The sequence below is a fragment of the Lissotriton vulgaris genome, chromosome 5 (genome assembly GCF_964263255.1).
Source record: "Lissotriton vulgaris chromosome 5, aLisVul1.2, whole genome shotgun sequence".
Lineage (NCBI taxonomy): Eukaryota > Metazoa > Chordata > Amphibia > Caudata > Salamandridae > Lissotriton > Lissotriton vulgaris.
In genome coordinates, this window is record NC_141693.1 from 297,370,142 (window position 1) to 297,382,459 (window position 12,318).

The 12,318-nt window shown below is 47.2% G+C and overlaps 1 protein-coding gene across 2 annotated transcripts in view; it reads right to left on the reverse strand.

Annotated features, from left to right (window-relative positions):
* TMEM240 (transmembrane protein 240) overlaps nt 1–2,032 on the reverse strand; it is a 251,964-nt gene extending 249,932 nt beyond the window's left edge. The window contains exons 1-2 of one of the 2 annotated variants that reach the window (XM_086921475.1): nt 1,700–2,032; nt 1,313–1,419 (exon numbers count right to left, since the gene is read on the reverse strand). In XM_086921475.1, the coding sequence (XP_086777601.1) occupies nt 1,313–1,419; nt 1,700–1,756 (164 nt within the window). In that variant the 5' untranslated portion in view covers nt 1,757–2,032. Of the gene's footprint in view, nt 1–1,312; nt 1,493–1,699 lie in introns of both variants that reach the window. The other variant, XM_086921476.1, reaches the window with a different exon arrangement.
* Between the last annotated feature and the right edge of the window lie 10,286 nt (nt 2,033–12,318).

Consider the following 12,318-nt stretch of genomic DNA (forward strand, 5'->3'; position numbering starts at 1 on the left):
ACACACATAGGACGCATCTTGGCACGGCGAAGGCCCGCTGAGGGCACAGTGAGGGCACACTGAGGGCACAGTGAGGACACGCTGAGGGCATGCTGAGGGCACAGTGAGGGCATGGTCTGGGCTCAGTGAGGGTAGCTGTCACCGCCTCTACCATGCACACACATAGGACGCATCTTGGCACGGCGAAGGCCCGCTGAGGGCACAGTGAGGGCAGGCTGAAGGCACAGTGATGGCACGCTGAAGGCACAGTGAGGGCAGGCTGAGGGTACAGTGAGGGCACAGTGAGTACACGCTGAGGGCAGAGTGAGGGCAGGAGGGCACTCTGAGGGCACAGTGAGGACACGCTGAGGGCATGCTGAGGGCACAGTGTGGGCACGCTGAGGGCACAGTGAGGACACGCTGAGGGCACAGTGAGGGCACGCTGTCACCGCCTCCCCCTGCACACACAGAGCACAGGCCGAGGACATGCTGTAACGAGGGGCACTGCTTCACCCAAACACCGACAATAGCTGCACCTCATTGTACCACGAGATGAATGGGTGCCGGGGGAGGGGGGTCTGTGCATGTGCCCCCCTCCCTCCCCATCACCCATACACAAGGGGTGCACACTGTGGCAGTCAGCACGCACCTCTCCCAGTGATAGAACAATACATGTTGAGGACAAATATTCTCACAGAAGGGAAGCATGTAATATGTGCCACCCCCCCCCCCCCCCCCCCTTAAACATACACACAGGTGACACAGTGGACGTCACCAGCTCGCTCCATTCCCAAAATATAACCATTCAAAAACACCTTATGCCACATGAAGGGACTGTTTTTGCGCCCCAGACACCCTTTAAAATAAACACAGAGGACACATTATAACACGAGGGCATGCTTATTGCGGCACTCACACCAGACCCCAAAACTGCACACACATAAAACCTTCAAAATACATAAATAAATGACGTCTTTTGGCACAGAGTGTGCATGCTCGCTGCACCCCAACAATACCCACATGAAAGGTTGCATGCTCTAGCACACGGAAGGCATGCTCCCTGTACCCCTCTGCCACGATGTAGCACAGCGCACACATGATGTCAGTCCTCCCCCTCCCCTCCATGCAGACTTTCGTGGGGGGGGGGGGGGGGGGGAGCATGCTTTCGGCTCCCCCTCGTGTCCCCGAGAGGACACATTTTGTTGCACAGAGCAGACATGCCTCTGGTACCCCCCTCAAGACACACAGTGCCAGAGAGACGAGCCGAGGAGACGCGCTCCGTGGAGCCCGCGCGCGCGCGCAGGGGGAGGGGCGGCATGCCAGCAGCACTCACCTGCCACAGTTGCAGTGGCACACACGGTCCTCGCCCCGCAGATGCGGCAGGATGTAATTGTGGAAGCGGTCCAGCAGGGTATTCATGTCCATCAAGCAAGCGATTGCCTGTAAGAGCCCATAACGAAGGCATCGGGTCAACTCGGGATGATGGCACTAAACATCGACTCTAGTTTGATTGCTAAAAAAATATACGGGAGCAGTAGTAAATAAATAAATAAATAAATAAATGAAAAAATATAATGCAGATTTTTTTTTCTTCTCCAAAATGTATTTTTTTTTTTAATAAAACCACATAACACAGACACAATACTCACGGATGGACTATTAAAACATGAAAATACATGTAAAGTGTGCATTAAAGGACGTAAAAGGAAAGGTTTCTTACCATAACGAGGGAGGCCCCCAGAATCATGAAGATCATGGTGTTCGAGCTCATGGACATCCAGCAGGGGGTAGGGGTAAGGAGGGGTAAGAGAGAGGGGTTTTCCTAGCTTCAATCCCCCCAAAAAGCTGCTCTTTATCCCCCTCCAGTTTCCTGTGTCTAGCTTGGCAATCCGCGGGAATCGTAGCTGAAGGACCCCCACCCTCCCTCCCCCCTGCCCCCCTCTTCCCCTAAAAAAATGCGCAATCCTTGACAGCAGAAAGGGGGCACCGGGTCCCGGGGTCTCCCTTCCCTGTTTTTTCCCCTCGCTCTCTCTCTCTCTGCTCTGGGAATGTCTGTGCCGCCTCTCCCTCCCTTCGCTCTCTCTCCCTCTGCCCCTCGCTCTCTCTCCCTCTCTCTCTCTTCATGCCTTTCACCCAGTCCCTCCCACCACCCTCCAGGAAAATAGAGAAAAAAACGTGACAGGTAATGTCCCCTCCAGTATTTCACGAGCAGAAGGTGTAAAATCAAAAAAAGCTCCCCTCTTTTTCTTCTCCGGCAACTGCTTGGCATGTTAACCTACCGCCCCCCCCCCCTCCCCACACCACCACCACACACACACCAACTCTTTCTGTATGCTAACTCGATAAATAATTCAAGCTATTTTTACCCCTCCTGGCCGGAAACTAGTGCCGATCTTTTTCTTATGCACCCTGGCCTCAGATGGACCATCTATAGCTGGTCCCTGGGGTCTTTTTTGCCCCCCGGTGCCAATTAAAAATATGCACACCCGCTGCCAATTAAAAATATGCATATCAAATTAAAATAGCAGCTTGGGAAGTGTCGGCAGGGGTGTAGGTAGAGGGTGGGGTGGAGGTGTTCATCTTCAGGAAGGAACATCACTACAGTTCGGTCGGATCGCCTCTGGGTGAAAGCATCACCCCAGCACTAAATAAATGCACAGAAAAAATGCAGATGTTCTGGAGAAGGGAGGGCAGGATGCCGCTCCCTCCAATTTTTATTGCTCCGGGTGAGAGCAGGGTGGGGGTGGGGGTGGGGGCGCGCCCTGCGCTTTCGTTTTGGTGACAATGCAGTTTTCTTTTGCATTGCGCGTCACGCGTCGCTGACAGGAGGGCAGTGTATGCTGATGAGTGGCAACTCTGGGCTATACATGTGACTTCAGCAGGGGTCGGTAGCTAGGGGGCACGTGGATGCAGGGGTGCTCAGGCTACTCAGAAGTATTGGCGGGATTTCTGCGTGTACTGCTAGACCCAGAGAGAATTGGGACAGAAAATACAATTCGTGTATTTAATATTTATTTTAAGTGAACAATTATCAATTCTTCGCTGAGCCTTCTTCCCGCATTGGCTGGATGGGGAACGTAACCCCACAACCTTGGTGTCTGAACGTGTTTCCTTGTTTATAACGTGTTCCGGTTATAAAGGGGAGCTCTCCAGGAGCCCTGGAAACCGAACCAACCAAGCATTTGCAATGCAGTAGGTCTCGCATTTACGTGAGTTTAAGCTATTGGCATTGTAAATGATGATGCATATTATTTTTGTTTTCTTTTTTAAAACATAAATAAAAGGCATTGTCATTTACAATGCCAATAGCTTACACTTGCGTAAATGTGCATTACAAATGCTTGTTTAAGTTTAAAACTGAGAGTGGGGCCACTTCACCGACACATGCTTGGTTTCTTTTTTTTTTTTTTTTTTACTTTAACACTAAGCGTGGGTGTCCTTGAAGCGGGCGCGGCGCTCAGTGTTAAAGTAAAAAAAAAAAGAACATAGCGCGGTGCCTTTGAAGCGGCGCCGCTCTCAGTTTTAAAGTTTAGAAAAAAATAAACAAAGAGAGCGTGGTGTCCCTTAAGCGGGCAGTGCACTCACCATGAAAGTAAAAAAAAAAAAATTAACCAGAGGACTGTGTCCCAGAAGTGGACACCACACTCAACATGAAAGTTAAATCAAATTAAAATTTAAAATGATTGTGGGCGCCGCACTTATTATGGAAATACCAAAAAAGCAGTCGCCATTGTCCCCATCAGTGCCTATAATAACAAACATAGTGCTCACCCCCTAGATAAAGCAGGCCGTGTAATCAAGACAAGATTCATTGTCGAAACGTGTAGCGTGTTGACTGGGCAATAAAATCGTTATGCTGCAGTATTCCTGAGTGCGCTTAGCCTTCGTCAATATTTGCACGAAACGCCACGGCCGTCATTGCATATTTATACAAACAAACACATTGTCAATTTCCGGGCATACAACACAGAAAACGGACCAATCAGTTAGCGCACCATAGCGCAAGTGAAAAGGTTCCGCCATCTGTATAGTTAACAGATGCGATATTGATTGCATAACGTTGCATTTTTGCCATTCAAAAATGGCAGAACCTTTTGACGAAGGCTAAGCGCCGAAACTCGTCTTGTGTGCCCGGACTCCAAGTTTGAATAAAACGTTTGGATTCCACCCGTGAGTGCTGTCGTCCTTTAACAGGTATGATTACCCAAGGAACTCCGGAAATTAGAAGCATATTTCATTCTGGAGTTTAACTGTATGGAACCATATGGGCTTAATGTGGATGAGAACTTGTATACTAGCCTGTCTTGATTAGTAGGAGGAAGGGCTGTAATATGAGAATCTGCACTTATATAAGACCATGAGTTCAATGTTTTTAATTTTCAAAGTTTACAATCATGGAAACAGAAGACCGCTTTCAATGAGTAATACAACCTTTTGATCAAGCGACCCTGTTAAAATTACATTGATATAGGTGAAATACCGTACTGGCTTTGTACCATTTTTAGAAAAGGTATCTGTGTCACAGAAAACCTAATTTATACTTTGTCGCTGTACCTTTTCAATTTGTAAAACTGATAGTTAATAAGACTAAATTCATAAATTACATAAAGTCATAGATGTAATACATTATGGTATAAATACCTAGTTCATAAAACCTGAATAGATAGTCGTTTGTAAGCTTTGTCAGTTAAGTGCAAGTTTCGCATAAACAGTACAATTGTCGCCTGAGCATTTCATCTGGTATATTCAGTTCCATGTAAACGTATTAAATTAAAGTGCAAATGCTATATAATCCTGTAAATTAGTACTAATATTTCTAAAACCCAGTGTAAAAAACTGTGTAAAAGACTGTGTAAAAAACTACTACCTCACGCTATGTTTTAAAAACATGTGTATTTATTGTGTTGGTTTAGCAGCTAGCATCATGCATTGACTAGCGTCTAGAATAAATTACTGTTCGTACGTGCTGGTTCCAGTATGCCTAGTTTGCAGTTATTTTTAAGATGTTGGAACATGGACGTTTATAAACAAGTGTAGAGTTCCTCAGTGGCATTCAGACCTTTTGGATGCTTTGTATCGAGGTTAATGATGTACTTGGCCTCTAGCAGCCTGAGCGCCCTTTCTCTGTTCCCTCTCCTTTTGCTGGGTGGGACCGAATCGATCAGAAAATAGCTCAGGCCATTGGGGTCTGCATTATGTGCCTCACTAAAGTGTCTGGCCCCTGGGTATGCCTGATCTTTATTCTTTATCGCTATAATATGCTGGAGTACCCTCTTGTGTCCCTGTAGGATCGTGCTACCAACGTAGCACAACCCACACGGGCACTCCAGCACATAGACGACATGATCAGATTTACAATTGAGGGACTTAGTAATAAAGTTTTCTTTGTTGCCTAAAGGGGGTTTATATGAAGAATGGTTGCTGCCATGTTGACAATCTTTACACACTTTACATTTAAAAAAGCCAATTCTTTGAGCTAGCCATGTGCTTTTGTTAGGACCTGCAGGGTCATTTTGGACTAAAATATCTTTCATAGAGATTGCCCTGCTATATGTAATAGCTGGTTTTCTTGGAAGCAAGTGGTAGATTGTGGGGTCACTTAATACCAAGGGCCAATTTTTGGTTATTAGCTTTTTAATTTGTCTCTCTTGTTTATTGAATTGGAAAATAAACCTGAAAGTAGTCCGTTGTTTTTGTTTGTTATATTCCTTGCTTATATGTTATTGGTCTCTGAATTCTTGTTGAGAAGGGTTTCCTGGGGTTTAGTCCTACTTTTGAGGATGGCGGCGTCAATGCAGTGTGTGGTGTACCCCCTAATGTGCGTATATATATATATATATATATATTACAAGCCACATTAGCAAGACCTCTGTTGTTTTTCTTGATACAGAGATATTCATTTCTGATAATCAGCTGAATACCAAACTACACAGAAAAAATACAGCTGGTAACTCTGTGCTTCACGCAGAGAGCAATCACCCGGCACATCTCATTTGTAGCATCCCCTATGGGGAGATGTTGCGAATTAGAAGGGTATGTAGTCTGGACAGCGACTGTATCAAGGCTCAGAAAGACTGTCGTTCCAGATTTATGGCAAGGGGGTACAGTCCCAATGTAGTAGATAAAGCTATGATTAGAGCAAATGAACAAGGAAGCGCTCTAGCATTGGTGAGCAGATGCACAGAGAGTAATACTCCTATTAATGAGCAGTCATTGAGACTTATCTTGACATACAGCAATCAACGCCATGCTATTAGAAAGATTGTGAATAAGAATTGGGCTCTCATAAAAAATGACCCGGTACTAGGGGAGAGACTTACCCGTTCTCCCAATCTAACCTTTAGAAAGGCTAGCTCTATGAATAATACACTGGTTTCCAGCAGTCCTGAGGTAGCTACATCCACCTCTTGGATCATGAGCAGCAAAGGGTTAATAAAATGTGCATCGTGCAAAGCATGTAAGCATGGGGTAAACAAGACAGAATTTTTCACCCCATTCAAATGCAGGCCTACAAAGATTGAGAAAAAACTGACTTGCAAAACGGAGTTTGCGGTGTATGTGCTGGCCTAAGGTACATGGGTAGTACTAGGTTACAGGCTCACAAACGGATACTCCAGCACATACAGGCAATTAACAACGGAGATGAGACCTATCCCGTTGCCCGTCATTTTGAAGCAGCTCATGCCAAAAAATCCAGTCAGTTACGCTACTATGTGGTTGACTGTATCCCCCCATTGAGACGAGGTGGTGATCGAGACATGAAATTAAGAAAAGTGGAAACACAATACATCTTAGAAATGGACACTAAGAGTCCAAATGGATTGAACTCTAGCAAAGATTTTTATACATACCTATGAATAGTATAAGAAGTTTGTTTTTTAGATAATTATCTTCGTTTTAGCCCTACTTTTTTTATCATCCATGCTTGCTGCTATGAATTTATATGTATATCAATTTTTTAACACACATTCGGGTTTAGGGTAGGTACACATTACCACATTGCACTTTAACCAAGAACTATGTTGTATATCAAGTTGCCCACATGGGCTGGATTTCTTGCTTGTGTATTTGTTGCTGCAATTTCGCATATAGTTGCAACTCATACAATCTACGGCAATAACATGTTGCCTTATTGAATGAAATGTAATTGGGAACATTCTTAACCTAAACATTGATTGTTCATCTGTTGTACAACTAGTTGAATAAGTGTGTTTTTATTGACAACAATATTTACACATGAATTTTAATCATAGAATTTTAAATATTGTATAATTGTCTTATCCTCGTATGCCTAACATAGATTCAAATTGAGTCATGTTTTAAGGATTTTAATAGGCCTGAAAAATATTGGTCCAGTTTTAGAGGATATTTATTGGTATTATTTATTGATGAATTGTAAAATTTGCACTTTATGTGATTTGCACAGTAACAATATGTATTTTACAACGATTTGAGCAAAGTATTGTACGAAGTCTGTTCTCTATGGTTATGCTTTTACAAAGTTGCACTGTCACTTTAAAAGGGTGGCCTGTTCCATATAGCGTGTCATGTGATCAAGGTCCCATGAGGACCGAAACGCGTTATGGCGGCGGTGTTGGGCAGAAAATAAAATAATATTAAGCACAATTTCGGGTACGCTTCGTCTCTTTTGCAAGATTTGTGATAGATGGGACGAGCACAAGGAATATATATTCCTAGGCGCCAGCATGGGACCGATAATCGCGGCGCCAGCATGGGACCGATGATCGCGGCGGGGTTCCTTCACGGCAGGACTGGCCGTAATCAATCATTCCAAAAAGAGAGTTGTCCCCTCGAAGAAACCACACAGAGGAGGTAAGTGTTCTTGCTTTAATAGGAAAGCTGCCGCATGGAATACAGGACGCTCACCCAGTCTTTTACGCCCTGACGCGTTTCGTGCTGACTCGCACTTTTTCACACTGATTAACTGAGAATGCTCTTGCCCTCAGAAAAAGTGCGAGTTGTTTCAGCGCCCCTGAGAGGGTATAATGCTTGACACTGATAAGACTCATCTCAACTACTAGTATGGTACAGGGTGGAGATTTTATGGGGCGGGGGGGGCAAGGGGAATCCCATTTCCCTAACTGTTAGGAACATTGAATGGCCACTGTCAGCAAAGATGGGAAAGGTGATGGTGCAGGGGCAGACTTGTGATTGACTCTTGAGGTGCCGAACTGGAGGTTCTGGACAACAGGATTTGGTTGGCGACCTCTGCCCTAGCGCTGTCAGCTCTTTTGGTTCTTATTGGGCCTAGTTTGGGGTTTGGTTGTGGATATTTGGTAGGGAAGGAGGGGGGAGGTAGGGGATTCAGTCTGACCAGGTTGGGGTTGGTTGACTGTGGGAGGAGGGGGGATAGTGGGGTTTTGTTGATGTTCATTCACGGGACGAGGGCTCTGGGTGCATTGAGGAAGGCTCTGACGCTGATGTTTGTTTTGCTCTGGCAGAAGCTTATGTGTAGTGTGTGCTCTGGCGGCCGGGTTTCTGCCCAACGGGACCGTTGCCTCGTGATTGCAGGCACGATTGGAGATGTTGTGCATGCCGCACCTCACATGGTGTATTTGGCCCTACATATGTGTGTTAACCCTGTTTTGATTATGTACGGTGCGGAGCATCAGAGTAAGTCATTGAAGACCCAAAAGACAGGACACCTCTATGAGTATGGCTGAAGAGCTTTCTGGAAGCTCGGAGGGGAATACCGAGTCCTTTAAAGCAATGACCTGGAATGTTAGGGGGCTTAATGATTATCGGAAACTTCGCAAAGTGCTACACTACCTGCAGAGGCACCAGGTAGACCTGGCACTATTGCAGGAAACGCATTTGTCTGTCACGAGTAAGATGCTCACATATAGGGGGCTGGTAGGCAATAGCACACACGCGGGCTTCACAACACACTCTAGGGGGGTCCTCACATGGGTGAATCCTAAATCCAAACTGCAACTCACGCTGCTATTTGCTGACCCGGACGGGAGGTTTGTGTTATCCAGTTGTGTGGGTAAAGGGCATGATTTTGTGGTCATGAATGTGTACGGACCAAATTATGATTCTCCGGACTTTTACGCTGCCGCGGCCAGACACTGCGTAGGGTTGAGTCCCTCTAGAATGCTGTGGGGGGGGGGGATTTCAACTTGATCTTTGATACTGAGCTGGACAGATCCGCAGGCCCCTCCAGACGGCCGGCAGCTGCTGCATTGCAAATGCAGGCCGAGATGGTATCTTTGGAGCTGGTGGATGTCTGGAGGGAGAGGCACCAGGGCAGAGGGGGCTACACACACTACTCCGCATACCACAACATACACACAAGGATAGATTATTGGTTAGCCACACGCTCACTTTTAGAGACAGTGAGAAACTGCAAGATACTGCCGCGTACCCTGTCAGACCACTCCCCGCTACTGCCGACACTTGATACCCCAAAACGTAGAATCCCTCCATTCACATGGCGGTTCCCGCCTTACTCGCTGTTGGATGAAGGATTTAGGGGTGAGCTGGGCGCGGAGATTGATTCGTACTTCGAAATAAACATAGGGTCGGTGGACAGTTTCCGAACTGTATGGGAAGCTTTTAAGGTCTGTATTAGGGGAGTGGCGATGGCCAAACACTCCAGTGTACTGCAGGCTATCAGACAGAGACTGACGCATCTGGAGAGACAGATCGCAGACTTGGAGCAGCAGCAAATAGCGGGTACGGTGACGGCTGGAACAGGGGAACTACAAGAGTTGCTTAGAGAATTTAGCGAGGAGGCAGATAGGGAGGTTCGGCACATGGGCAAATACGCAACGGCGCGCGCATATGGAGAAGGGGAACGTCCAGGCTCACTTCTGGCTAAAATAATGAAGGGCAGCAGAAGACGGCAAGTAATCGCAGAGTTGGAGGCAGCTACAGGGGACCTACTCACGGAAGAGATCAGAAACTTTTACGCAGATCTATACACCACTAGGCTAACCGGGGTCGAAGAACGGATAGATAGTTATCTGAGTTATATCAAGATGCCATTCCTCGAGAATTGGCAAAGAGACTTCCTGATCGGATGCGTTGGAGAGCATGAGACCTGACAGTGCCCCTGGGGCAGACGGCCTGACTGTGAGCTTCTACAAAGCTTACAAAGACAAGCTTCTTCCGCACCTGTCCTCCCTCTTTGACGATATATGTGAGGAGGGAACCATGCCGCCTTCCATGAGAGAGGCAATGTTGGTTATGGTCCTGAAACCCTGAAAACCCCCTGCTCAGGCAGGTTCATACCGACCGCTGTCCCTATTGAACGTGGACGCTAAACTGTATGCTAAGGTACTGGTTGCTCGATTGGCGATGGTTGCCCCCGACCTGGTAGCCCCAGAGCAAGCGGGCTTTATACCAGCGCGCAACCTCACCTATAATATACGCACAGTGATGGGGGCCATTCAACACACTCGTCGGGACACGAAGGCCATAGGGGTGTTCCTAGACATGGAAAAAGCATTTGATTCCGTAGAGTGGCCCTTCATGCGTAAGGTACTTAGGAAACTGGGGTTGGGAGAACTGTTCCTCCAATTACTAGGCGCACTATACTACAGGCCCACGGCGCGGGTCAGACCAGGTAACAGGGTCTCGGAGTCGTTTGACATTAGCAGGGGCACCAGGCAGGGATGCCCTCTCTCACCTCTACTCTACGCACTGGTAGCAGAACCGTTAGCCTGTGCAATTAGAGAATACCACTCGTATGAGGCCATCAGTTACCCAACGTATAAGATAGGAATATCCACCTATGCGCACAACACCCTGCTTTACGTCAGAGACCCGGCTACTAACCTAACTTCAATCCTCAGGGAAGTGGTGCACTTTGGTGCACTCTCCGGTCTGAGGGTGAACTGGACAAAATCGGTGGCGTTCCCACTCACTCCAGTCACCGAGCCCTTTGACATGGAGTACCCGCTTCAGTGGTCCCCTGAACCAGTCCGGTACTTAGGAATTATGCTACACACTGACCCTGAGGTTATGGTCAGGGAGAACTACGGAGTGGCATATAGCAAGTTAACAGATGATGTGGAGGTTTGGTGCAAACTACCACTGTCCCTAATGGGACGTATCGCCATAATGAAAATGGTGGTACTCCCGCGATTCCTATTTCTCTTCAATAACATTCCTATGGTGTTTTCAAAGGCCTTCTTTGCTATGCTGACCAGACTCCTCATCCGATTGGCCTGGGGCGGCAAACAGCCCAGAGTGAAATGGGAGGTCCTAATGCTGCCCTACGAGCAGGGTGGTCTGGGTGCTCCCGATATGGAGAGGTAGCGCAAGCTACCCATCTTCACACGTGGATCCACGGGAATCCAGATATACCGCAAGTGATAATGGAAAGACTGTTTGCGGACCCTGTGCCCCTCCCTGCAACGGTATGCGGCCCTATGGATCGCAGAGTGGGGACACTGGACTCTATTATGACAACTAACCATGCCTGGCACTCTCTGCTTAGACGTCAGGAAAAGGAGTTGCTGTACTCACCGCACATGCCTATTCACTGGGTGCTGTGGCTCCCTCCGCTTGCAGAGCCAGGCGTCAGCGGTGCCCTCCGCAAATTGGGGGTTCAAAAGATGGGTGACTTGTTTGAGCAAGGTAAAGTTAAGACATGGGAACAGATCACGCAGAGTGGGACACAGCCCTCATTGCTGCAGCGATTCCAATTCCATAGAGTACGAAGTACATTTATGGAACTGTTGGGTCCAGATCTGGAGGAGCCGCCTGAAATCCCGGAGCTGACGTGTGTCATCACCACGGCCACACCCCAAAAACTTATAGCGAAGCTTTACAAAATAGGTCATGAACACACTGCACTAAGATATACTAAGGCACGTCTGGCCTGGCAAAGTGACTTAAACATACAAATAGACAATAGCATGTGGGTATACTGCTGTGCAAACTCTAGGAAAATATCGCTGAATGGACGGCATCGCCTGCTCCACTTTAAATTCTTGCAGCGTGTCTACTACACGCCGGAGAGGCTGTACAGATATGGACTCCGTGATAACCCAGAGTGTGAGAGATGCCATGCCCCAGTGGCGGACTTCGTGCACATGGCCTGGGAGTGCCCGGGAGTGCAGAAATTCTGGCGTTTGATATTTGCCGAAATGGGTACTATAGTTGACTTAGAGCTGGACATGAACCCTGCCCTTGCCCTGCTTGGATTCTCGAAAGGGGTTCAGGTAGCGGTGCGAAAATTGGTAGACATGGGCATGCTACTTGCAAAAAGAGTAGTAGCAATGTGCTGGATGAGGGGCCCGTTACCAACAATCAAAAGATGGTCCAATGATATGCTGTTCTGCAACACGCAATCAGAAGTGTACGGTG